General features: G+C 53.2%; 8 protein-coding genes across 8 annotated transcripts; 2 read left to right on the forward strand and 6 right to left on the reverse strand.

The window, feature by feature from the left end:
* Positions 1-675: 675 nt before the first annotated feature.
* NCS57_00107700 (uncharacterized protein) lies at positions 676-2,227 on the forward strand (the record flags this gene model as incomplete). The annotated part of the gene is made up of 2 exons (XM_053051150.1): positions 676-1,667; positions 1,720-2,227. 2 exons carry the CDS (start codon positions 676-678, stop codon positions 2,225-2,227), a joined length of 1,500 nt encoding a protein of 499 aa, XP_052919665.1.
* A 405-nt stretch (positions 2,228-2,632) lies between these two features.
* On the reverse strand, positions 2,633-4,791 carry NCS57_00107800 (uncharacterized protein; the record flags this gene model as incomplete). Its single annotated transcript, XM_053051151.1, has 10 exons — positions 2,633-2,965; positions 3,017-3,239; positions 3,288-3,388; positions 3,436-3,538; positions 3,589-3,773; positions 3,826-3,832; positions 3,878-3,948; positions 4,009-4,053; positions 4,106-4,679; positions 4,733-4,791. The coding sequence occupies 10 exons, from the start codon at positions 4,789-4,791 to the stop codon at positions 2,633-2,635; spliced, it is 1,701 nt and encodes a 566-aa protein (XP_052919666.1).
* A 544-nt stretch (positions 4,792-5,335) lies between these two features.
* On the forward strand, positions 5,336-6,784 carry NCS57_00107900 (uncharacterized protein; the record flags this gene model as incomplete). Its single annotated transcript, XM_053051152.1, has 2 exons — positions 5,336-6,245; positions 6,297-6,784. The coding sequence occupies 2 exons, from the start codon at positions 5,336-5,338 to the stop codon at positions 6,782-6,784; spliced, it is 1,398 nt and encodes a 465-aa protein (XP_052919667.1).
* Positions 6,785-7,497: 713 nt separating this feature from the next.
* Positions 7,498-10,093, reverse strand: NCS57_00108000 (uncharacterized protein; the record flags this gene model as incomplete). The annotated part of the gene is made up of 3 exons (XM_053051153.1): positions 7,498-7,746; positions 7,798-9,960; positions 10,010-10,093. The coding sequence occupies 3 exons, from the start codon at positions 10,091-10,093 to the stop codon at positions 7,498-7,500; spliced, it is 2,496 nt and encodes an 831-aa protein (XP_052919668.1).
* A 1,015-nt stretch (positions 10,094-11,108) lies between these two features.
* On the reverse strand, positions 11,109-12,104 carry NCS57_00108100 (uncharacterized protein; the record flags this gene model as incomplete). Its single annotated transcript, XM_053051154.1, has 1 exon — positions 11,109-12,104. One exon carries the CDS (start codon positions 12,102-12,104, stop codon positions 11,109-11,111), a length of 996 nt encoding a protein of 331 aa, XP_052919669.1.
* Positions 12,105-15,129: 3,025 nt separating this feature from the next.
* Positions 15,130-17,311, reverse strand: NCS57_00108200 (MFS domain-containing protein; the record flags this gene model as incomplete). Its single annotated transcript, XM_053051155.1, has 8 exons — positions 15,130-15,358; positions 15,425-15,517; positions 15,572-16,010; positions 16,266-16,636; positions 16,687-16,748; positions 16,798-16,954; positions 17,011-17,233; positions 17,290-17,311. The coding sequence occupies 8 exons, from the start codon at positions 17,309-17,311 to the stop codon at positions 15,130-15,132; spliced, it is 1,596 nt and encodes a 531-aa protein (XP_052919670.1).
* A 2,252-nt stretch (positions 17,312-19,563) lies between these two features.
* On the reverse strand, positions 19,564-20,211 carry NCS57_00108300 (Cytidine deaminase; the record flags this gene model as incomplete). Its single annotated transcript, XM_053051156.1, has 3 exons — positions 19,564-19,626; positions 19,684-19,765; positions 19,859-20,211. 3 exons carry the CDS (start codon positions 20,209-20,211, stop codon positions 19,564-19,566), a joined length of 498 nt encoding a protein of 165 aa, XP_052919671.1.
* A 637-nt stretch (positions 20,212-20,848) lies between these two features.
* NCS57_00108400 (MAP kinase kinase kinase) lies at positions 20,849-24,914 on the reverse strand (the record flags this gene model as incomplete). Its single annotated transcript, XM_053051157.1, has 2 exons — positions 20,849-21,390; positions 21,446-24,914. The coding sequence occupies 2 exons, from the start codon at positions 24,912-24,914 to the stop codon at positions 20,849-20,851; spliced, it is 4,011 nt and encodes a 1,336-aa protein (XP_052919672.1).
* Between the last annotated feature and the right edge of the window lie 1,521 nt (positions 24,915-26,435).

A 26,435-nucleotide genomic window follows, 5' to 3' on the forward strand; every position in this document is an offset into this window, starting at 1 on the left:
ACAGACAGACCTGATCTGAGGCCCGGCACCTGTGAAAGGGGGGGCGGCTGACCGGGAGAAGAACCAGTAGACTACGCACGGAATGCCGCAAACCGAGCGCCATGGCTGAACTACCGACCGCCTGCATGGTTTGAGCTGCCCATCTGAGAGACAGGGCGGCAATTGTGGTAATTAAGGAAGCTTCTTTCTACGATGGAAGCACAGTCATTGTACTGGGCTAGGGGTACGCAGGAGGAGCTGAAAGTAATCAATCTTTTGTCCAACTCCATTATAGGAGTCGCAAGAAAAACTAGGACTGTAGGTCGGTCGTTTGATGACTCGTCGTCTCACAGCTGTTCTGGCCGCAGCCAATGGTTTCGCTGGTCAACTCCCGTGTCACAGCGGAGATGAGTAGCCCGGCGCCAGGCTCAAAGGACGAATCTCTGCATGAAAATTGCAAGGCCAATGAATTTGGCCGTTCCGCTTCCCCAACCTCTGGTAGTTTCCGGATCTTCAGGAGTGGCTTGCGAGGGCGCTGACCAATCATGTCCTTCTCTTGGACAACACAGCTTCAGCTCCTCAGCCTCGTGCCCCACATTGGTTCTTTGACTCCAGCTGTCAGCCTCGTCCAGACGACCTCCCACCCTCTGGGGCCTGGAACTACCTAAATTCAACGAGGCTGAACTGCCATTCGCGATGGCTTCCGACGACGAGCGTGCAGGCGATTCGCCCCGTGGTAAGCGTCGCAAGACCCATGGCGATTCATCTCCCCCTTACGCGCCTCGACGCGACGGCGAGGACGACGATGCGAGCCGTTCGCCTTCTGCGCACCAGGGGATGCGAAAGCTCTCGATCCGTGAGCATCGCCGAAATAGCAGGACTATGAGTCCAAGTCCCGGCGATGATGGCGCCGATCGAAAATACTATGATGAGCAGAGCCGTCGCACCTCGCGCTCAAGATCACGGTCAAGATCGCGGTCCAGGTCGACCACTCGCTCCGACTCTCGCCTGCGCTCGCGCCTTTCCTCGCCTTCAGTCTCCCGATCACGATCACCCCGCTCCTCACGCTCTCGCTCTCGATCTCAATCATCATCCACACGCTCCCGAACAGACTCGCTCTCACCGCGAGCTCCGCAGCCGACTCCTCCTCCCGAACCCTTCAAGCCCAACTACCGCGCCCGCCTCGTCCTCCACGGCCACACCAAGCCCATCTCGCAGGTCCGGATATCCCCCAACGGGCGCTTCATCGCTTCTGCATCTGCAGATGCCACCGTAAAGATCTGGGATGCTGCGACGGGCGCGCATATGGATACACTGTTTGGCCACATGGCCGGTGTGAGCTGTCTCGCATGGACACCTGATAGCAACACCATTGCAAGCGGCTCAGACGACAAGGCCATTCGCCTTTGGGATCGTGTTACAGGTCGGCCGAAGACTACTGCGCGAAAGACGGAAGCTGGCCAGGAGATGGCGCCTCTGAAGGGTCACCACAATTATATCCACTGTCTGGCTTTCTCGCCAAAGGGCAACATTCTTGCCAGCGGGTCCTACGATGAGGCCGTCTTTTTATGGGACGTGAGAGCTGGTAGGCTCATGCGTAGTTTGCCTGCGCATAGTGATCCTGTTAGTGGGATTGACTTTTGTTGCGACGGAACGCTGGTCGTGAGTTGCTCAACAGACGGTTTGATGTAAGAACCCCCTCTCGTGTGATGAGTTTCACTTGCTAATATGTGTGCATAGTCGTGTTTGGGATACATCAACAGGCCAATGTCTCCGTACACTTGTTCACGAAGACAACCCAGCCGTAACCAACGTCTGCTTCTCCCCCAATGGCCGCTTCGTCCTGGCTTTTAACCTCGACAACTGCATTCGCCTATGGGACTATGTCGCCGGTAGCGTCAAGAAGACGTACCAAGGCCACCTTAATGAAAAGTTTGCCGTTGGTGGCTGTTTTGGTGTCTTAGACGGCGCCCCTTTCATCGCCTCTGCTAGTGAGGACGGGAGCATCGTGCTCTGGGACGTCGTGTCCAAGAATGTTTTGCAGAGGGTTGAGGGCCACGCGGGCGTGTGCTTTTGGGTGGATGTTCATGAAGAGACAATGGTCAGCGGGGGCCAGGATAACACAGTCAGGGTATATCGACACATCAGAGATGCTCCTGTGACCAATGGGACAACAGTCAAAGAGGACCAAAGCTCAAGGGACGAGCTGTCGATGAAGCAAGAAGATGTCGACATGGCCGAGGCTTAGACCATCACACCCCGTATGGATAGCGAAGGCGTTTAATGAATCTATCATGGGATGGACCAAGATGTCCAAACATTTTCTGTGCCTGTCCTAGATTGATCTTTACATCTTACACGTGTTTCCTGCGCACTGCTAGTTCCTCATGAATGTGAGATCCTAGACCTGAGGCTCGAGCCTTGCAATAAATGCTCATCTCTGCTGCTATGAGACACTTGTCTCGACCGTTTTCAGGCAGTCCAAAAAAAAAAAAAAAAAAAAAAAATCCAGCACGCTATTCGTTGTTCCCCGAAAGCAAGATGACCATGACTCCCCCCCGAAAACCAGAATCCTCAACCTGTCCTGCAACGCACCGGTCCATTTTGATCACCTCACTGTACTCACGAGAGTAACAAGACCAAGGTTAAAGTCTCAGTCAAACTCAACCTCGACGTTTTGTGCCCCAACCCGCTGCCCATCGTGGTAGACTGCAAAGTCGACAGTCCCATCTTCGCATGTCATCTCGACGGTATAACTCAGCTCGTGGTAGACGTTTCCGATGGGGTTGGTATACAGTGGGAGCGACCCGAGGCTCACATGCTTGTTCCATCTGATTGTGCACAGCCGTTCAACGGTGTGGTCATTTCTCGAGGGAACTGGGTAGGACGCGGAACAGTGTATGTCATTCTTGACAGACCCCACGGGCCCTGAGTAGAGCTGGTAAAAAGAATGTCGGACTGGACGTTTGTTGGTAATGTCATCTCCCTGCGAAACATGTCAGTGAGAACTTCGGCCTTGGCTCGTTCTATTAGTTACCTCTTTCAAGAACCACGTCATTTGGTTGTGCGCCTTATACCTCTGTTCCATCTCACACCAGTACTTGTCAGTCTGTAGATGCTTGAAATCATCGAAGGGCGAGCTGTTGGTGACACCGTAACTCATGCGGGCAATCCTTGCCTCTACCCTCACACCAATGTCTACAGAAAGGTTCTGCTTGGAAAGCTCGTGAACGACAGCGCCACGGCAGATAGCGGTCCACCTGAGGTTGTCAGTCAAGTCATTTCTTGGTTTGGATAATACCACTCACGGTTTGCTGCCCTGAGCCTGTAGGACTGACGAGTCAAACTCGGTCTGCAGCCGGTCAAAAAGATATCGGCAACGACCAAAACCGCCGACGAGAATGATGTGCTAGACGAGTTAGCACAGGCTTCTTGGGGAATGGGTGAAGAACTGACCTTTGGGTGCTGAGAGTACTTTCTTTCAATGGCATCATACTGACGGCGCACCAATGAGACAATCTTGTCGACAATGGGAGAAAATACGGACAGGATCTCGCCCCTAGGAAACCCTGTTAGCCTTTTTGCCGTGGAGAGAGAGTATGAACATACGAGGTGAGCTCAAATGCACGGCGGCGTTTGAGCTTCCGGGGAGCGTCATTGCAGGCGTCGGGCAGATCGACCAGCCAAGTTCTTTGCTGGTTCGCAAACTGCGGCTTGATGCCGTGCTCCCACCCGTCGTTGAGGAATCTCTTTTCCGCTGCTTTGCTGACTTGATCCCAAGCTCCTCTTGGGACCTTGGATTTGATGAGATTGAGAAAGTTTTCATCGAGAAAGACTCCACCACACAGGGCTCCTGTTCGTAGTTAGCAAGCCAACTCTATCGCGAGGTTTTGGTCACTTTCCATCTCCTTTGACACACTCCTTGACGACGAATGGCTCTGTCGATTGGATCTTGTAGCTGACGAGGTCCTTGTTCGTTTTAGTCAGGGCTACCTAAAGCCATGCTTGGTGTTGGTGGGAGCAACTTACGACTGTTCCGCCTCCAGCATCGCAGACAATGATGGTATCATCTGGCTAGCCATTGATGTCAGTCTGGTTCACCTCAAGTGAGATATAGATGGAATACCTTGATGGTTGACCTCTTTGAAAGGTCCTGGATCGTAGTCAAAGCCGCTGCTTCGGGCTCTGAAACGAAACGAATCGTGGTGGCGCCGCAAGATCGGGCATCAAGGATGCCAGAGAGGCCTGCAGCTTTCTTCATGTGTCTCTGAGCGTATGGGGGCCAGATGGCTGGCAAGGTGATGATGACATGGAACTTGGACTTGTTTAGCAGCTCAGCGCCGATGCTGCGCTTGATGGACTCGATGCCATGGTTCCATAGCTTCCTGAGAAAGCAAGCAATGATTTCGACGGGCTGCTTGCCTGTCGCTTCCTGCAGACGACGAGTGTTGGAGAGCTGTTCAGATGTCGCGACATCGGCTGGAATGTCGCCTCTCTTGAGCAACAGCAGCTTGAACCACTTCAAGGCGTCCTCGTCGGCAGGGATGGAGTATCCCCAGGTGGCATCATTATTGCTGTGGTACAACAGCTGAGTTGGTGCTTTCTCTTTATCTGAGCAGTGGTTTAGCTCGGCCTCCCAGCTTGTCACGATCGCAATGTCGTTTGGCTCCCGTGAGTATGCCCAGGCGACACCCGAGTATCTAAGCAAACAAGTGTTAGCACACCCCTGCTGATGTGTTGTGAGTAAACCTACGTCGTCCCAAAATCGATGCCAATGATTATGGCATCCTCGGTTGGTTGGTTCGTTGCCATCTTTGGTCGTAGTTAAGATCAGTCGGTCTGGTTGGTAGGTAGGTAGGATGGTTGGCTGGCAAGTTGGTAAGTAGGTAGTTGTCCAACTTTTCAATGTTGGAGGAGAAGAGATGGAGATTGACTAAGGAGAGGCAGGAGTAAGTGTTTTTATCTGATACACGGAGAGGGTGAATACAAAGTTTGGTGAGTGCCCTTAAGGACATGCATTCATCCGTTGGTCAGTGAATCATTGCCACCTGCCTGCTCAACGGATCGAGTTACCTAGGTATGAAAGTAGCCTTGGAATTTCTTTCACATTTTCTAACTTCTTCACTGACTTTCTCTCTTTCTCTAACCTCTCTCCTGCACCCACACTCCACACACTCAACACCATCTCAGCCGCCCCTGTCCGAACACCAAAGAAGGTTTTTAGATCTTTCAGGCTTTCACCAGCAAATCATCTTGCATCTTCTTTTACTTAGCAGCCCTGAAAGATACTTTACCCTAGGGACGCGCGTTCATCGGATCTGCGCGAGCTCATGCATCTCCTTTGACGCTGTTGGCCATGAGCTCTGAACCACAGTGCCACGACACGGGTGGCTCCTATCCACCTGGGCCTACATCTGGATCTTGTGGTGTTGAAAAGGAACAACTTGAAAACACCAGGGACACCGACACCGGCACCGACAGTACTGCAGCCTCTCCATCTCATCACGCTCAGCAGCTGGACCTGGCAACCGGCACCAACAACCACGAGCACGAACCTCAAGATCAAGAGCGGTCTGACGGCTGGACCGTGGAAGACCTTTTGGACATTCAGGAAGAGAGACACCAAGGGATCCTACAGGAAATCCGTGCTGCAAACGCAGAGGACAGGATCCTTTTGAACGAGGTGATGGGGCAAAACATATCTACGAATCTCGGCCTGGGGTTCCAGCGCATCGAGGAGTTCTTCACAAACTGGTCGCAACAATTCACTCAGCACCATCTAGCGAGCAAAGTTGCCTCGCTTGAGGAGCGACTGAATCTGGCAAACCAAACAAACCAGAAACTCAGCGAGGATTTCAAAGAGATGCGCACTAAACACAGAATCGCCTGTACCAAACTCGACAAGGCTCTCTGTGAGAGAGACGAGCAAAGGCGCCTCGCAGATGGAGGAGCCCTTGCCAACTCTACCAAGGCGACAGACGATGCTGTTTTGGACAAGTGGAGGATTCTCAGCTACAACATTCGCACATTGGCCTATTCTTTGGCAAAGAGTCCTCCATCTCAGAGCCTTGATCAGATCGCTCTTTCTCGGCTGAGCTGGATCTCGCAGTCACATCAAGAAGAGATTCATGACCAGGACTACCGAGAGCTTCTTCTCCAAGGTCACCTGTGGCGCATGGTCAACGGCAAAGTATTTAACGTTGGTCCTCGCCTCTGGGGTGGCCCTGGAATGGCCGGCCTCAAGACTGTCCAGAGCAACCTCATCAGTAAGTGACATCCATCTTGTACTTTTTCAAAGCATGAGCTAATCTTTGAAGATCGTCTCGGAGAGAAAGCTCTAGAGCGCTCTGGGATTTGCCAGCAAGCTGCGAGATGGCTTGCTCAAGGATCGAACATCCTCGACCAGCTCTGGGGCTGTGAGCCAGAAGGTGTGAAGGCCCTTGCCAACATCGAAACTACACGTCTCATGCCATTCCTCTCGCCTCAAGACGTCGGCCCCAATAGAGTGGACAAGGTCAAGGATGAAATCAGCGTCATCATCGAGTGTGCTGTGGAACTGGACCAGATGTTCATGTGCTCCAAAGCACTCTTCCGGGTCCACTGGAAAGATCAACAACAGAGCCATTCCAAGTGCCAGCGATTCAACTTGAGCACCATGGACCCGCTTTCCTACGAAAACGAGCTGTCCTCAGAGAGCATTGTCGAGATGGTTATTTCGCCCTTTCTCTCCAAGGCTGGAAACGCCGATGGCCAGAACTACGAATCTTCGATGTTGCTCGTCAAGGCTTCTGTGGTCTGCAATTAGCTCTGTCAATGACAGGCTTGATGAAATGGAGCGGAGGCAGGGGAGTTGAAAGGGAGAGCAGAGTTCAGGGACATCGCCCGCATCAAGGCAGAGGATCTCAAGTTGGGGAACATTCATGATTTTGGAGCCCAGATACATGGGTTTATGATATGTGCTAGGCCTGGGCTAATGGTCGATCATGTTTTCTGGTGGGATCACATAGCGACAACAGATAGACAGCATCAACTCAGGTCATGTAGGCGTGTGTGTTACTCTCCTCTGTTCTACCGTGATACTCCCATAAGGAATACTCTCAGGACCGATGGCTACCTGTATTCCTATTTAGGTCAACAGTGGCATTTAAGAGTATCCCAAGTCAAGTTAACGAGGCCAGTACTTCTACCCTCTCATCCAAGGCGAGGAGAAATCATCACAATAAACTGGAGCCAAGCTTTCAACAGATCAATTGCTTTTCATTTGAACAATAACTAAAAAGAAATTACATGTTAAACCGTCCCATCAGGGGACACGGAATCCGCATGGACATATGTATGCTCTTCTCCAGTCGCAATAGCAACCACTTTCGTACAAAGCCACACACTTATATCACTCTCCCCCTTTCCCTTCTCGAATTAGGTATTAAAGTGAAAACCTCCCCCCTTAAAAACTCCGACTCCCATGAAGCTGTTACAAAGGAAAAAGAAAACGTGTCTTGTCATCAAGGAAGGGGGGTTTTAGTAATTCAGGCCGAGACCGAGCTTGAGGGATGCCCCTATTCCGCTCGACTGGTTGTCGGTCTTGGTGTCGTCTTGGTACTTGGAGGGGGAACCGCAGCTGAGGTCGTACCAGACGTCTTCGACTGTCGAGTCGATCTCGCGGATATCTTTGTAGACGGGCAGGCCGTAGACGGCACAGCGGGGAGCGCCGCTACCGTTGTGGTAGAAGCGGTAGGCTTCGCAGCCGCGGGTGGATGGTAGGTCAAGCTAGATCATTTGTTAGCACTTGATACGAAATCAGGAGAAGTAGAAACTTACCTTGCAGAACTGGTAGCAGCCTTCGAGGGTGACGGGCATGCCGTAGCTGTCTTCGCTAAACTCGGCGAGGAAGTTCATTCCCGTAGCCTTACCCTTGACACCACAGTAGGCAGTGTCGCTCCTGGGAGCACCGTTCTCGGCATCGTCCTCGCAGATGGTTTCTGTGGGAGCACTCGATGTGGTAGCTGTAGTGTTGAGGTAAGACGACGAGATGGGGACCATGGAGGTGTCGATGATGCATGGCTCAGTGGTCGAGGACTCGATTGAAGTCGTGGTTGTCAAGAAAGGCGTCACGGGGAGGGTGGTTGGCTCAATCGAGGTAGACGCTGGGTCAAAGGCAGTCGAGACAGAGGCGGAGCTACCCTGCGAGGTCGAAGCTTCAGGAGTGAAGGTCGAGTCGACACCAGACGACGAATCGCTTGAAGAAACAGGGAGCACGGGAGGAATCGTCGAGTTGCTAGGAGGGGATGGAAGGGGATAAGCGTCAGAAGACTCGCTGGGGAAGACAGGCTTGGTGTAAACCGGGGGCGAGTAAACAGGCGTATCAACAGGCTTCGTGGTGACGGGCTTTGAGTAGACGGGAGTCTCGATCGGCTTGGTGTAGGCCGGAGGGGTCATTGAAGAGTTTCCGGAGGCAACAGGGTCAGAGTAAACAGGTCTGGTGTTGACGGGTGTGTAAACGGGAGCCTCGTTGGTAGACGAGCTGCTGGAAATAACGGACCCGGGGTAAGCTGGCTTGGTGTTGACCGGGGGAGTGTAGATGGGATCATCGCTGGTGGAAGAGTTTCCAGGGATGATGGGCTCCGAGTAAGCTGGCTTGGTGTAGGCGGGAGGTGTGTACACCGACGGATCAACAGGAGTGGTAAACACAGGAGAGACTGTAGACGAGTTGCCGGGGACCACGGGATCCGAGTAGACGGGCTTGGTGTTGGCGGGCGGGGTGTAGACAGGAGCCTCGCCGGTAGAGGAGTTACCAGGAGTCACAGGGTGAGGGTACACCGGCTTAGTGTAGACAGGAGGTGTGTACACGGAGGGATCGGCGGACTTGGTGTAGATGGGAGGAGTAGCCGACGAGTTGCCAGGGATCACAGGCTGAGTGTAAGCGGGCTTGGTGTAAACCGGTGGGGTGTAAACGGTGGGCTCGATGCTCGAGTTGTTGGGCTCTGGGTAGACGGGCTTGGTATAAACAGGCTTGGTATACGCAGGAGGGGTGCTCGAGTTACCAGACGGGTCAGGGTAAGAAGGCTTAGTGTAGACCGGCGGGGTATAGACGGTGGGAACGATGCTTGAGTTGCCAGACGGGTCGGGATAAGAAGGCTTAGTATAAACCGGGGGCAGAATGGTAGAGTTACCAGAGCCAGAAGGGCGGGGGTAGACGGGCTTTGTATACACAGGTTTAGTGTAGGCCGGAGTCTCGATCGAAGAGTTGCTGTGTCCAGGCTCAGGGTATACGGGCTTGACGTAGGCTGGTCTGGTATAGACGGGAGCATCAGACTTGTAACCACTGGGAGTGTTGTAGATGGCGGACTGGTGGCCACTTGCGGAGACGTGTTTGTCGACAGGCGTAGTGTACATAGGAGCAGCGATGGTCGAGTTCATGTAAGGGAAATCATCCGTGCAGGACTCAGTCTCATCAGGGTCTTCGGCATCCTTTGTCTTGGGTGGGAGATAGGTCGCGTTGATAGGATGGTAAGGAGAGCCAGTGTTATACTCCCCGCCGCGGTTGGTGGTCTCAGCAATCGGGTACGCAGCGTTGGTCTCCTTGTCGTATGATAGCGTAGAAACATACTTGCCACCAGGCAGGTAAACAGTGCCATTGCGGGTGACAGTCTGGGTGCAGTCGCGGCAGATGGTGTAAGACATGTTTGAAGAGGCAGTGACGGTGACGGTCAGGTCGAGAGTCGTAGTTGAGACGTAGACGCCGCCGGTAGGGCACTCAATATCCGACTTGAGAGTCTTGGAGTTGACGGTCGAAGTGGATGTGTTTTTGGGAGCAACATATTGGGAGTCGGTCTTGGTGTATGTGTCGGGAGAGGCATACTTGGCGCCAGGAGTGTAGACGTCGGGCTGGCTGTAAGCGTTTGCGTAGTAGAAAGCTTGAGAATCAGAACGAGCAGCCATTCCTGCTGTAGAACCCTGCGGTTCTTGATCATCTCGTCGAAGCTGGATCACTGTCAGAACATGTCGGTTTCTGTATCTTTCAAACCCATACCTTGTGGAACCAAGTGCCCCGTGGAGCGGCCTCGACAGCCGTGGCCAAAAGGCCAGCGGCGCCGATGAATGTGGGCAGAAGCATACTGCGGACTTTGTATCAAGATGAAAATAGGAAAAGAGCAGCCAGTGAGAGGATGAGGCTGTTGTGAGAGTGTGAGAGAAGATGCTGAGTCTGGTGGTGAGAGTTGCATCTCTGGGACGCATCCCAAGGCCTTTAAGTACGACTTCATCTTGTCGAGGGCTGCTGCTCAAGGAGTCAATTGTCAATCAAAAGGGACGAATATTGAAGACTTTCAAAGGGTGGTATATTGAAGAGGGAGCGTCGGGAGCCCTTACAAGGGGCGGTCGTGGGGCTGTTGATCCGTTCAAGGGAGTTGACGCCGCAATCCGCACACACAATGGACACAAAGGGAGACAAAAGCAATGTTTGCCCAGATCCGACGAGGGGAACCAGAGACATTTTCGGGTTTTTATTGAACACCAGGTCCCTATCGATTGAACGCGACTGACACTATAATTCGTCAATCGAGACACAGACGATGCGACGGGACGGGGCACGAGAGTTGAAGTCTTGTGGGTGTGGGTTTGTTCTATTGCCGATAGATTCAATCGCCCTTTGGCTTCATCCCGCCCACCTCGCGCAAATGACAATCAAGATATGATAGGGACAGTGTGAGTGCGAGTGTGAGTGTGTGTAATTCGCCCTAGAATACAGGTTCGCACAGCTCAACCAAGTCAATTGGCCTGACCTATGGCTGTGTGATAGGTGATCCTCCTGTCGGGATGGATAATGCAGATGTGCTGGAATGGGTATCAAGAGGGTCACGCAATCGCCGTCGTGCCCTTTGTAAGAGTAAAAAAACCAGAAACCATATGCTGATGCCGAAAAAAACAAAAACAAGCAACCGTCAAACAACCAATCCGCCGTCCGTGATGCAATCGTGTCTGCCAAGGTCCTGGTCCTGTCCTGTACTGTAAAGCAACGTCTGTATCGTCCTTCCTTGCTGGCCTCGGTCCCGCCATCCATGTGCGAGATGCCGCGGCGATCCCAAGCCAACGTCCCCCATGCTTCAACTTCAAGTCTCGTTCTCGACCAATCAATCTTCCCAAATCGTCTCTAGATCGAGATCCCCTCTCCGCTCCGCTCCGCATACACTCCAACGCTTCCGTTTGTCTCTGGACCCAAATCCCATTGTGCGTCCCCGGGGCTGCCCATCTTTCCCCTTTGAGTCCGACGAGTCGTTACCCTCGGCGGCATCCGCGGCAGCTTTGAGCTGCGCAATTCGCTCGGCTTCCAACGCAGCTTCTTCGGCATCAGGCGTGTCAGGAATAGTCTCCAAGCTAGAAATGCTGGGGCTTCGTGACCTGGTTGAAGTTGGTGTTGAAGGGACTGATGAGTAAGTGGTTCCGTAGCTCCCCGACAGAGCATCGTAGCTCCGGTACGACGAAGTAGATGAGATTGATGAGGATGGAGTTGGAGGAAAGGTTGCCAAGGAGCCGGTGCTGGATGATGCAATGGTCCTCAGAGGGGACGATGGCCGACGCAGGCGAGCAGGAGTGCTTGATGAGAAGCCTAGGATGGGGGAGCTGCTTCGCCTCTCCCCGTGCCTCCGCTCGGGTTCCAGTACAGATGTTCGAACAGGAGAAATTGGCGGAAAGGCCTCATCGGCAGGCTTCCGCGGGATTCGGACGCGGCTCGGAGATCCTGAGGGACTGGTTTGGCGTCGCTGGGGCGAATAGAGAATATGGCCCGAGCCGTTGACTCCGGGCATGGATTGAGTGCGAGACATTGGGGGCGCCAGGCTGGTGGTGGAGCGGGATCGAGAATGAGCACCAGAGAGGGGAGAGGTAGTGCGTGGGCGGTATGGGATGAAGGTGGTGGTGGACCACGAGGGTGAAGCTGGCGATGTCGGACTAGGGTCGGTGCTGCGTCTCAGGTTTGGCGGCTTTCGAGGCAGGTCAATGTTGAGGGTCGAGACGGAGTTTGGATTAGGAATCCGCAGAGCGGGAGCGGTTGGGGGAACCACAGGAGACGAGGAGACAAGAGCAGGTCGGAACTCCTCCATCCGCTCCGTCTCAGGAACAGGCTCCATGTCGAGATTGGTAATCGGTGGATGGAGGCACGGATGGAACTTGGGGCCAACCGCTGTCGTCAGGGCGTCAACGGTGGCATGTGTCGGCCGAAGCTTGATCGGTGTGTGGGCGACAGGCGATGGCCAGGCGCTTCGAGGATTTCGGTAGGGGAAGCGATGATCGGATGTGGTTCTGGGAAGCTATGCCGACGGCAAGAGTCGGTTGCTTGGAGCTATCTCTAGGCGGTGCAGCTCTCGCAGATCCGAGCCAAGAACAGGCTGCTTCAAAAGCACAAGCTCGCGGGATTGATGAAAGTCGCTGCAGAGGCGGGGTCGAACAAGGTTGGAAGGTTCAGAATCGGGCTGGAAATGGCGGTTCTCGATGTGTGGAGAGATGGAGGAGAGCTGTAGAGGGCGGGCGATGAAGGAACCCGTGAGGAGCGGCGAACAAGGTCCAAGGACGAAGAGTCGAGGGAGTCGGCGAGTAAAGAGGTGGTGGTGGCGGAAGAAGGGATGGGAGGGAGGTGGTAGAAGGAGGAGAAAAGGACAGGAACAAGATAAGCGGCGTTTAGGTCGTGAGGCGTTAAAAGAAAGGTGATGGGAGATTTCAAGAGGACGACGGGAGCTGAGCTGAGGGAGGACGCTGTGAGCGTGTGAGTGACAAGCACGAGTGACACTGGGCGCGTGTGACGGTCAAGGGTGGAAGGTACCTTGGGTGGAGTGGAGGGGGGCCACCCACCGATGGAGCAGACCTGGGGGAACGTGCGACAAGCCCGCTAGGGGCCCTTTAGCGGCGGCGGAGGTTGACGGCCAGTGGGTAACTCCTCTGTCAGGGCGGTGTCCCTCCTGTACCTGTGGATATGTAGCATGGCTGCCAGAGGCGGCGGCGGCGGCAAAAACGCGACAGACCCGGCTCTAAAACAAAACAACAAAACCGCCGGCGCCACTCCTAAGCTACATAACATTCCAGACAGGCAGGCTGCGTCCTTCCATCGTTGGAACGGGAGAACAAGACAGAACATGTCTGGTGCCAACGGTGAATTCTCTGTTTGTTGGTACTCAGATTAACATGCGGGGGGCCTCGATCGTCGTCGGGGGCATTGACGCATTCCGTTCCCCCTCATCAACAACAAAACAATAACCCTCTGAAGATCCACGGCAACGTGCTACGTCGTCTTGCGCCCTTGATTCAGTGCCCATCTAGCCAGGCAACTAGTACACATGGCGATGCGCAGCAGCCTAGGGGAGATCTTCAGGAGCTACATGTCCAATGGTGGCCCCGGACCACAGGTTCCGTCCCATCGTCAACGCCGCCCTTCCAGAACATGTCCGTCTACAATTCCCAATCCCCGGGTCAACTCCCTGTGTCGGTGCCGGCCGTTGTAGACCATTCGCCTCTGTGGCCAGTGTCTTTCCTGCTCCGGGATTCATAGTCCAGACTCATCCTCCCTTTTTGCTCTCCCAATTCTCCGGTATCCCCTGGGCTCACCATTGCCGAATGCCCGGGTCTCTAGGGGCCTCGTGGACCCCTTCACGGGGGAGACCGAAGAGCTCGAGCCTTGTCTGGGCTTTTGCGTTTTTTGCGAGCGAGGCGCCAAGAGGAGCAACAAATCTGTGAAAAGGCCGCAAATGGCTCAGCCCGCGGCGGCCTTTGACTGACTCTTATGCAGCAGCAAAAGGGGAGCATGAACCGAGCATGCATCCATGCATGCATAGATAGTACCTGAGTAAGCCATCCTTCTTCATGCACGACCAATTCCTTTCATCCACCCATCACATGCTGCACCTGTACTGTGTTGCGCTTAGCCCGCCATTGAATGAATCGCAAAGCCAGTGGCCACCAATCTGCTCCCTCTCACCGTCCGAGTCAGTCAAGTGTCGCTCGCCGCTCAGTGGCCCGTCAGTTTAAACGCTTGACGCCCTCTCCTCTAACTGGTCCAGTCGGTTACTCTTCGCGCGCAGGGATGCGCCCAGGCTCCAAGACAAGCCTGTGAACGGAGAAACGGGGATGCGCCCAGCTCATTGGGCAGCGCCCATCTCGACGGCACAGGGGGGCAAGGGTCAAAGTCTCCGTCATGACGTCTCGCTCTGGTTACAGGTTTCCAGGTTGCCCAGCATGAGCATCTCGTATTGTTCCTTTTTGTTGTTTTGTTGTTATTGCCGCCTTGCATGAGCTGCACAAGATTGAACCAGCAACGGTATCCTCCAACTCGATTGGATCTCAACAAGCAAAACAACCAAACTATCCCATCGCAGCTGAACCCCGGATTTTCTAAACCTCGGTCTCTTGCCAAGGACCCTGCACTACTGCACGACAGGACAGCCAGTTCCATTTTTAGATGCCGCCAGCAAAGAGGCTCTGGCCGCATCCCGGGTCCCTCGAATTTACCCTCTAACATTATCAAGGACCAGAACGAGGTCATTTGACACCTATAAGCTCTCATGGTGCCGAGTTCCCCTCTTATCTGCAAACCTAGACGTTTAACATAAATCATCGGCCGATAAAACCCTCACCGTTCAAACACCGCCAAAAAGTGACACGAGATTTCGTCCCTTTCTCTTACGAGCCATCTACGCGTGATGTCCTTGGCAATGCCGCCTGCAGAACCATATCCTCACGATTAATTCCATCAACCAGCTTCCTTCTTGACTCTCGATTCCACTCACACTCGCCTTCTCTGGGGAATTTCAGGGGTTTCGCTTAATGCCGACTCACGCATCATGGCGAATCCCTCCAGACACGTCACCGTCTATGTCCTGATCTAGTCGAATTAAGCTCATCCAATAACTGACCGGCAATTCTCAAGGCAACCCTTGTTATGGTGGCCTGAAATAGGCCATCCTAGATCGCACGGCTTCACATCTCACACACTGTTAGCCCACGACTTGACCTAGCCAAGGTAGATCTTGCACAGTTACACATACTTAAGGTCCATGCGCCTTCTATCACCCAAGACAGATTCTATCTGCCTCATCATGGAATAGCCATCCTCTTCTCGAAACCCAACTCTCCGAATTCGCTCCGCGTACTCAATCTGACTCGCATTTAATTCCCGCGCCCAGCAGTGTCCGCCACACCCTTCTCTCCAGTGGTACCTGGCAGAGGTGCATCCCCCAGAACCTCTTCCAACTTGCCATGGTCCTTGGCTTCCTGTACGGCTTCCACCTGCGCGACCAGGCGTGACTCTCCCTTCTTCGTCTTCCATGCTGGGGGCGCCCCCTTCTTGAAGAGCTCTTCCACTTCCTCGATTGTCTTTCCGCATGTCTCAGGGTATCTGGTTCATCCGCTAATGAGCTGGTCGAATTGCTGGATAGGTATCAAGCCAAGGTCTGGTACTCACGTAAAATAGGCCTGAAGGGCAGATCCGATACACAAAACACCAAAGATGACGAAAATCTTGTACTGAATGTTCTTGAATCCCGGGGGAGTGAACCTGAGTAGTCATAAGCGGGATTTCGCGTATACAGTTGTCACTCGTTCCACTTACATTCCAAGAGCAAAGTTGAAGAGCCAGTTGGCCTCGGCTGCCATGGCCATACCCGTCGCTCGAGTGCCTGTAGACCAAACCTCGGCTGCGTAAATCCACGCCACAGGAGCCAGTGTGAGGGCGTAGACAATGATCAAGAGATAGCTAAATGCGATGACGGTATAGGCCGGGGAGCCAGTGACTCTCATCACCACATTGGCGTTGCCTTCAACACCTCCGGGAACAGGCACTGAGTAGGCACCGAGCATCGCAGCAACGATGAAGTGACACACCGCCATGCCGATCGAGCCCCAAACCAGAAGTGTGCGTCGTCCAGTCTTGTCGATGAATGGGAACATGATCGATGTGAACAGGATAAAGAGAGCATACTGGACACCCGAGGCGATGAGGTTGATGTTGCCCTGAAGATTGGCCATCTGGAAGACGTACGTCATGTAATCTGGGATGCCAGGTTAGCTTATGAACAATAGGTTTTCTTTCAAAGCGCTGGTGATAGGAGCCCATCGGGGCGAGCCGGCGTGGATAATGCAGGTGGGGCCGTGCTCCACTCCACCACACGGAGGCCGAGTGGGGCCAAATCAGGCCGGGTCCGATCACGATGCGGTATCCAGACCATGAAACATGAAAAACACCACATCTCCTTCGAATCTTGGTCTTTTTCGCTGGTTTAAATATTAAAAGGATAAAAACTCACAGACTATCACGTTGGCTCCACTCATCTGCTGCCAGGCTTGAACAGAAAGTCCAGCCATTGTTCTCTTCCACATTCCGTTCTTAAAGAACTTGCGCCAACCTCCGCCGGCTTCACGCTCAGCAGCCAAGGTCTCGGAGATTTCTCGCCATTCGGCAATGACTAGGGCATCATTTCTGTCTCCTCTGGCTTGAATGTCTGCCAGAGTCTGGATGGCCTCCTCCTCGCGGCCAACCTTGGCCAGCCAGCGGGGAGAACGAGGGAGGAAGGGAAGGCCGATCATGAGGACAACGCAAGGAATAAACTGGGTCCCCCACGCAGTTCTGAAAGAAGCAGTTCCCGGGATGAAACCGCAGCCGTAGCCAATGAAGTACCTGGGAGCATGAAGTCAGCTGTTGTCCTCACTGAAGGGGGCTGAACTTACATGATCAGAATTCCCCACTCAATAGCCAGCTGCTGGATGATGATGATACGTCCACGACGTTCCTATAATTCGTGAGTACATGAAGTCCAAGTTCAAACCTGACAGACATACTCTCTTGGCAATTTCGGCCAGGTACACAGGGACCTGAGAAGAAGTGATACCAACGCAGACACCATTAAGGAAACGACCAGCCACAAGCATACCAAATCCGTTGACAGCCACCTGAAGTGCTGTACCCAGAAGCCACCAGAGACAGGCAAACATGATGCTAGAGACTGGTTATTAGCAATGGGCCAGGAGCTCATGCATAAGGTGACACTATACCTGTCACGACGACCCCATTTGTCAGAGATAGGGCCGGCAATCAGACTTCCAAACACAGATCCAGCAGCAAGGGCAGATCCAATGGCTCCCTGTCTAACACCACTCGGGTTGTCGAAGTACTCGATGTACTGGGGTCTAATGACAAGTGCAGCAATAGACGAAATATCGAAACCGAAGAGCATGCCACCGACTGTGGCCACGAGGGCCACAAAGTAAGTATTGGCTGTTAAAAGAGGCGTTATTGGGCGTCAAGACATAGGTCACCGCGGTAGAACGTACTGATTTTTGGAAGTTTCGCCATTGTAAACCAGTTCACTATGCACAAGATTGACCGCCTTGGCGAGGTTGAATGAAGACATCAGTTCGGGAGAAGGGCAGCGTCGGAGATGTTCCGAATTTATGCTTCAAGTCGTGGTCCCTGTCTGGGGATTACAGTACAGCATTTCATCAAGCTGCCCATGGTTCCCCAGGTCATCGGGTCGTGGTGACCCGCTCATGATGGGCCATGGAGAGGCTCGGCACTAGTCATTCGTCTTGATACGCTCTGGGCCCGCCGAGACTCAATACGTTTGGAGATCAAGATCAATCAGCCTTGATGAGGAGTTCGCTGAGCTAGAGGTCATGATCCTTCCGATGCAGACAGGGTGATCAGTTGCCAGCACCAGCTTTTCATAGGCGCGCAAGAAGAGACCTGCTTGGCTTTTTCTTGTCATAGAAGTACTGATCTCATAGTCAGCATCTTTGATGATCAGGAGTTTGAGCCGAGCTTGACGCGTGTGATAGCTCCTGCTGGGAGACGTGGATAACTGATTGGTGTTAGTCGTCACAACGCTGATCTTTGAGGCTCTTGGCGTCAAGAAGCAAGATGTTGGCTCTTGGGAGTATTCGGGCCGATTTATGCACAAGCGATTGGTGCGGATTTGATAACGGATGGGCAAAGGTGACAGGGTAGATGTGAAGCTCACATAACGGCATCATGCGGGGGAGACTCAATGTATGGAGGATCGGTGCACCAGCCCTAGGAGGGAAATCGTGCACTGACAGCGAAGCTCCTGAGTGGACGGCCAAGATGCCAGGGTCGCAATCTTTTTCGAGGGTGGGTAGGTTAACAAGAATAAGCTTGCTCACGGGTGGGAGGACCGAGGGTCTAGAAGTTGTCTCCAAGTCATGAGAAGGGTGTGAAGGTCATGATCTCAGCGGGCCGTGCTTCTCTCCATGCTTTCCATCCCTAGTGTGGTAGCTTATTTTCTGGATCTCGTATGAGCATCCCCCGCGATTGCTAATCTATCGTAGATCATTTGCCAGGTTCTTAATTACCAGAACCTCGAAGCGGCCGAGTAGAAGAACATGTCCTCCCTACATCAAGGACTAGGTTGCCAGTCCTGATGCCATCATTCTCATCCCCTAGGTAGCATGGTATCAACTGTCGCCCATCTGAATCATTCGGCAGCCTGCATGTCTTGGCCCAACAGGGCTCAAAAGTGCTCTCTTTGCCCTACACAGCAGAAGCCCTCTTGGCCCTCGTCTTCATATTTTGGGCCCGCAGTGTCGTACGAGCTGCGTGGGGCTCTTGGGGTTATTCCTATTGCCTGGGAGGGCAATAGTAATAGCTAAGGCGCATAAAGAGGATGTGATCATGTGTCGAATTAGTTCTCACTCAAGACTACCGTTAGGAGTGTTTTTGGGAGAATTCTAGGTTAGGATCTGCTCGGCCAATTTGTATTCTACCTGATATTATTCTAAGAAACACCTCTGTTAGAGTAATGAGATATAACCCTAGTGTTGTAGAGCTCGGATAGTAGGCGAAATCGATGCCCTGCTCAGGTAGCGCTATCTACGAATACCGGCAGACTAGAAATCTCTAGAATAGGCCACCAACAGCTAATCCAGACATCACCCAGTTTACACAGGAACTAAGTTAGAGGGCGAACCTGTTTTGTGGTGGCCGATTACCCTATGTTGTGGTTCCAAGACAAGGCCCTCTACACATCCTAGTTATCACTCATTCTCCCTTGAAATGACACTGAGACAGCAGAAGGATTCGCTGATATGGCCAACGCATTAGCAAAGAGAGCAGTTGAAATTGGACTCGGGTCATTTCTGGTCATGTGAGTTATCTGATCTTCATCAACACAACAGCTGAACATAAACAACATTTGTACTCGTGTCGTAAGTAAGCATGTCTGATTTCAGCTCCTACATACAGGCGAACAGCTCAGGTACTCATGTGCACACTCCCTGCTTTTGCCGCCAGCCCTGAACTGCATGGAAGCATCCCAGATGGCTCGAGCCTGTTGGCCATCTACTGGCTTCATCACCTATTGGAGGCTTTCAAAATCTCCCGTGCCGAGGGAGGGGGGTCAGGCACATGGCATCCTTCTCCCCTCCAACGATGCAGCGGATGTAACCCAACCGGCGTCCATCGCCATGCGGTCTGCCCAGCCATGGACGCAGGTGCAGACGCACGCGCAAAACACCATCGCATGAAAATTCGGGTGCTGCGGTGAACCTTACACCAACATCGCCCTCGCTATTAGTTTCGTTTTTGCTCATTTATGTCCTGCTGAGAGCTTCAGGCGGAGGAAGCTGATCAGGCCCAAAAGACATGGGTAAAAGCTGCGCGCATTGAATGAGTTCATGTTCAAAAGGCAAGGAAAGGACCACACAACTGACCAGACCAAGCTTCACGACGATAAAGTCCTCATTCTTGTCAAACATGATGATTGGCGTCTCCAGCGTGCAAAACTCTCGAATACTACATCGCCCAGACAACTCACCTTGTCAGCAAACCTGCCTCTCTTCTTACTGGCCCCGCCTCGCCTCTCACACCCCCGACGATGGGACTCACAACTGCCTGCACATGCCGCAGGGGCTCGCCGGAGGCGCAATGTCGGTGGCGACGGCGATGGCCCGGAACCCGCGATGGCCGCCCGTCACGGCGGTGCCCAGGGCGACGCGCTCGGCACACGTACCCACGGGGTATGACGCGTTCTCCACGTTTGCGCCGTCGATGAACTGGCCCTCGCCCGAGAGCACCGTGGCCCCGACACGGAACCGGCTGTACGGGCAATAAGCCGTCGCCTTGGCTGCCGTCGCGCGCTGGCGGAGCTCCGAGAACTCGTTCGGCGTGATGCCGTGTTGCTCACAGATCTCGGCGGTCCTGGCGGCGTCGCCTTTGGAAATAGTCTCTGGAGTCTCCATTGTAGTTGACTTTTCTACGCTGTTGTTGAAAGGGAGTGATCGAAGGGAGAAGGGAGGGGTAGTTATGTGTTACCCAGCTGAGATGAGATAGGCCGGGCCACGTACCTATACAAGGAAGGTGCCGTGTCCCGCGGTGCGGGCCGCCCTTTATCAATGACATCCATCATCTCCGCATCGGGCGCCTCCGTAGCTGCGGGGCTGAAGCGCCGAGACGACGGACCCTCGGCCGCTTACCTCTCTTATCACCTCTCGGCAGTTAGCTACTGCACATGATCATGAACAAAGTCGGCATCTTTCGGTCCTGCCAAATCCATATGCGTTATTAGATGGTATCTCGTATCCTGTGGCCTCCTTGTTTATTGCTATCATGACCATCATGCACCCACGCTTTTCCTCCCCGGTAGCCAATCTCATTACAAATGCCTATGTACAAAAACTCCAAACTCGTCGCTCATGTAGATCTGCCCAGCTACCTATAAGAGACTGGTGCTCGAGCAAACGATAGAATATGTCCTCGTTCCATTTACCTTTCCTTTCCTTTCCTTTGTTTCACCTCCTCTTCCTCAACTCAACATGGCTCAATTTCATCTCAATTCGTCCCCCTGTCATGTCAGAAGGCGCTGTTGGACTTGAACCCCTAATAAAATCCGTCAATACCGCCCAGTCTGCTTGACGTTGAGCTGACTGTTGGTGTTGACTGGGCTGAGCCGCTTGAGTCGCTCGGCGTGGCCGGTTCCACCACCTGGCTTCGAATCGATGTTATCCATTCATGCTGCAAGAGTTCAACCGCCGACGACCGGTTTCGAGGATCCCGTGCGAAGCATCTCTTCAGGAAGTCGATTCCTTGCGGGCTGAGCTGGTCAGGGGGCGGGAGCTGAGGTGGGTTGCCTTGGGCAATGTTGTACATGATGGCCCATTCGTTGTCGAGCTGTGCCCACGGTCTTCTTCCAGTCGCCATCTCTAGGATAACGCAGCCAAGGGACCAGATATCAACTGCCCCAGGCTTACCAGGATTTTCGCCCTTGATCACCTCTGGTGACATGTACATGGGTGTACCAGTCATAGACCTGTTTGGCACCGATGTTTGCCGGTCCGCAAGCGTGCGGCCTTGACGAGCAATCACCTTAGCTGCGCCAAAATCCACATACTTGATGATACCATTGTGGTCAAGGAGGATATCTTTTCAACGGTTAGTTTTCTCCGCTCTGGTGACAAGTCAGGATACGATACTTACTTTCAGGCTTGATGTCTCGATGGGCAATGCCGCTCTCGTGCAGATAGACAAGACCCTCGAGCAACTGAAGAGCATACACCATAATAACCTGCTCGTCTTCGATTCGGCCATGCTCCAGGAGGTTGGCCAGAGATCCTCCTGAGCAAAACTCCATAAAGATGTACACCCTATCTCGGTGGACTTCAATGCCGTAGTAAGACACCACGTTCGGGTGGTCCAGGACTTCGAGCACGCCCATCTCTTCTCTGATCGCCTCGGCGATTGTTGGGATGAGCTTGGGATCCTGCAGTCGAATCTCCTTGACCGCCATCAAGTGGCCTGTGTCGAGGTTCATCGCGGCGTAGACGTTGCCAAATGTTCCGCCTCCCACAAACTGGCCTTGCTGCCAGCGCATAGTGACGTTGGTTGCAGACGACGAGAGATATGCCAATGATCGGTCGACTTCGTTGTTACCTTCCAGTACTCGTCCGACTCCTTGTCTCTCGGCCACCTTCTCCCGTCGGTACTCGTCCACTCTCTCCAACTCTTCCATGCGCTGCTCTGTGATGCAGCGGGAAGCCTCCTCGTCGTTCAACATCCTATTCTTGTCAAGCTTCCTAAATTGCCCCACCAGCGCTTCGATTCGCTCCTTTTCGGCTTGGGCCGCAAGGTTCGATCTGGCGCCCATGATGTCGAAGTGCGAGATAAGCAACGACATGCACCCTGCAACCTTGGAACGAAGCTTGGCGTACTCATCTTCTCCAAGCGCCAAGATGTGACGTCCTCGCGTCATGCCCATTGCGAATTCGAGCGCAAGGACAGCCCAGCGAAACGTCTTTCGATCCGACGCGATGCAGTCATCGCAGATGAAACTCACCCAGTCCAGTGCGAGCTTGGTCAGCTTGAGATTATTCATCTGCCGTCTGTTGCTGTCCATATAGAGCAACGATCGTTGACCAAATTCTGTAGCAAACACAAAACATGTCTGAATCAATTCTTGGCAGTCTTTGCCCCGGGCTTGCTTCCTGATGATCTCGACACTGTCCATGAAAGTGTTTGAAAGCTTGTATGCCACCCTCCTCAGCTCGGTCAGCCTTGTGTTGACTTTGTGAATGTTGGACCTCGACTCTTGCACAAGGTCAACATGCATGTCCACTGCATCGAGGAACGCCCTTCGCGCATTGTGCAGTGTTTGGGGGCTAGAAGCACAAAGTCGAATGTGACCTCGCTTCAAGTCGATGTTCTGATCTCGCAGTGGCACAGGGATTGTTTCGCCGAACCAGTTGAGCGGATCCTCAGGTCGAAGAATGAGTAGGTATTGCTCCCCGAGCTCGTCAGGGAACTGATCCTGGGACGTTATGGCCATCATAACCTGAACGTCCTCGAGCCTCTCCCGTAGGTGAGGGGATGCAATGACATATGTGTTGTCCTGCTCAAAAACTCCAGTGTCCACCTGGAAGTGTGCAGAGGCAACCAGCTGATCGTAGAATTTCTGCATTGTCTCTGGGGTAAACGAGATGCTGTAATCCGACGCATGCTCGTAGTTGTCACTCAACATTCGGCTGAATCGTTGAAGCATTCGTTGACGAACTCGAACCGAATCAAGACAAGCCTTGTAACGCTTGCTCATCTCTGTTGCGCTCTCCTTGGGCTTCGCCTGCAACTCCTTCTCGAAAGTCTGGCTCAGTCTGTTCAACGCCTTGAAGGTCAACGAACTGAACTGCTCCGCCACTTCGATGTGGCCACGCTGCAGATGACTACCGATTTCGTTGGCAAAGTCCCATTCTTGAAACAGAAGTTCCGCCTCCTTGAACGTGTTTTTGTTGCCGCTCAGTTTCCAGTTCAGCATCTTGAAATAATACTTCAGTGCTTCCAGCACAACTTGGTCGAAAGACTCGTCGATGCAAGGGGGCAAGTCCCATCCTGGCTCTGGATTCGCGATGGAGGTGCATTCCAGTTTGATTCGAATGGCGAACTTGAGCAGAAGTTGGAACTGAGATATCATCTGGTTTTGCATCAGGGGGTTTTGCTGGGCAGATTCCTTAACTCTCCGAGCATAGGCCAAACGTGTTCGAGTAATCTCTTCGATAAGGCGTGAGGGGAAGCTGATGAGCGTGAGGAGTTCCTCGAGATACGGTGGAAGATGCCGCTTGCGGAAAGGGGCGGAATTCCTGATGAGCGTGCCCTTGGCCTTGTTGATAACAGTCGATATAGGCACGAGCATACCCTTCTCGTCGTCGTCGTTGTACAGAGATTGAAGTCCATCCTCCTTCATGAGCCTGTCCAGGAATGAAGTCTCATCGTTGCTGATGCCGTTGACAGCGGGAGACCTTTGCTTGGTTCGTGTAAAATCCAGATCATCATTGCCCACCCATTTCTTCAGAATAGAGAGCTCGGTGTTGATCATTTCGTTTGTGTTGTACCACGAGATGATTGCTTCGTGCGCTTCCTTGAAAGCCGGGGAATCTGCCGCCTTGTGTTCTGCTGCGAGCGCAGACCAGGAAGGATACAGGTTCTCGCACTTCTCAATCTTCTTCACCATGTCCTTGACTTGCTCATATGGTGGTTTTCCAACCTCACTCTCTCCTTTGACTTCAAAGTTGATAATCTCTTCCAGCGTGCGGTCCAAGGTAGTTCGAGCTTCCTCAAGCATACGTCTCTGGACAGGGACATGTCTTCCGCAGACCTTGGAACGAATGCCTAGCCATAGCTCGGTTTTGTGAGCGGATTTGCCGGCCTGCTGGTCGGCTGAGCCAATCAACCGTTTCTTCTCTTGCCGTACGACGTCTCCTGTCAAGACAGCCTCCAGCATACCATGCCACTCGAGCCTCTCGCGGTTTTCTGGGTCTTTTAGGTCTTCGTCTGTGGGTTGGAGGTTGTCATTCCCATAAAACATGATGGTTTCTTGATCAAAACGATCATCGTATGGGCCCTCTGATGACGGAGTCTCCCCTTCCGAATCCGAATCGTTCCCGTTCATGCTCGAATACGATGTAAAGTATCCACCACTATAGTCTTGCCGGAGTTTCTGGACATATGCTCGCTCCTGGGCGCGAAATCTGCTCTCGGTCTTTAGCGGGCGTGTCTTGGATGACGATCGGATGGACTCGGTGAAGGATGGGGTTGCTTGTGGATGGCCTGGTTTTCTCGACGTTGCCGGATTGTATGTGCTCGAGGGCGTCCTCGCAGGACCCAGCGGCCGCTGTGGCCAACTGCCGTTGGGATATCCGGCGCCATCTTCACCGGTGCTGCCTCGCTGTGACTTGGGGTTTCCGTTGATGACGGTCCCAGGATGCAGTGAGGTCAACGATCCGGTATGGCCCGATGATTCTGTGTACCGGGACAGTGTGCCCAGCTCGTCTTGACGCTCTGTCGCATGGGGGTCGCCATTGGATTCGTTCGCACCGTCGTGTCGGTGGCTGTTGATCTTTTCGCAGTGCTCGTCTTCGGTGCCCGAGAACCGTACCCCTCGCGGTGATAACTCGGTCATCCTAGTGCCTTTGTCTGGGCCAGCACCCAGGTGGAGGTGGAAACCGATAGCCCCTCAACGCGGCTTGTGGACTCGTTGGCAGAAGAGGAAAAGGAGTCGTGGATGGCGATAAGGGCCAGCATGTGGAGAAGTGCGCTTCTTCTCGAGATGCCGGGCGAACGGTTTATGATGGATCGAGGATGGCCATGGGGGGTTGAAGCTCGGGGGAGCTTCCGTTGCGTTGCAGGCAAATCGAGATGAATCGCATGGAGGAGTGGCGACGGAGTGGGCTCCATCAGGCTCGCTCAGCAGAGAAGCGCGCGCAACCAAGGCAAATTTACGCCTCATTCGCGCTTGTGATTGGCCTCTCCGCGTGGCTCGTGCGGCTAAGACCGGGTTTAGCTGTGGCTGGTGGTACCACCTCATGAGAGTGTTGCACGAGCTCCTTGTGGCTGCTTGCTCCTTTCCATGCCATCATGAATGGATGGCATTGGATTGAGCCTTGAAAACGTGGGAAACCGTTAATGTGCGTCAATACAGTTGTGTGTCAAGCGGGCCTTGTTCGACGGGTAAACATTCACCTGCCAAGGGTAAAATGGGCCAGTACAGTAATGCGACCGATACTACCACGTGCCACATTCCTTTTCCTCAGACTCCCAATTTGACTATCACTAAACATTGTGAAATGTTTTGGGTACCTACCTATTCAATGACATGTGAAGAGGCGCCCATTTTTCTTGGGTCCGGTTGGACGGATTGATTATCCTTCCATACAACCTGGTTGATGTCCTTGTCCTTATGGGTGGGTGCATGTCACATCGATGTTGTGGCACCTCGCTTGACACATGGCAATGGCAATTGTCAACGTTGGCTCAACTGGTTTCTTACGCCGGGAAGATCGATCGTTACTGCACCTGATAACAAGTCCAGATAAAGCTACCTAAGCCCTGGGCTCCCCATGAGCCACTTGTTGTCACTGTCAGTTACCTCGAGTTACCCTAAACATGTGGGTAGTCCCAGTCAGAATAGTGACATGTATCGTATTGACCATGCTATGACACACCAATAAGTACTGAGATAACAAATAATGATGGGGGAATCCACAGAGTATGCCCCGAGGGTTTCATCCGCATGGATGTTCACCACCAGCCTGTAGTTCCATGACTGCAATGTGGTTATACCAGCCATCAGTTAAACTGCGGGGGACTCAAAGGAGATGGTTGCCTCTACAACAAGATGCAGCTCGCCGAACGAGAGTAAATGTGTGAGTATCCATAATGGTTGAATAATTCCTGATGCTGTGGTACCCCCGAGAGATATTTCCAACAGTCTAGCTCTGGACATCGTGCTGAGGCTTACAAAGGAAACTTGTTTAGAGCTGGATCTTCAACCACGCACATTTCGTAGCACCCTAAACACTATCTCCAAGAGTGCTTAGTGACAGACTGGCCCTCAGCAGAGATGGCACACGCTCCGGTGCAACTTCCAACAGCTGCTGGATCCAGTCGGGAATCTAGGGAACCCGTAGCGGATGGAGTCAAA

This window comes from Fusarium keratoplasticum, chromosome 1 (genome assembly GCF_025433545.1).
Source record: "Fusarium keratoplasticum isolate Fu6.1 chromosome 1, whole genome shotgun sequence".
Lineage (NCBI taxonomy): Eukaryota > Fungi > Ascomycota > Sordariomycetes > Hypocreales > Nectriaceae > Fusarium > Fusarium keratoplasticum.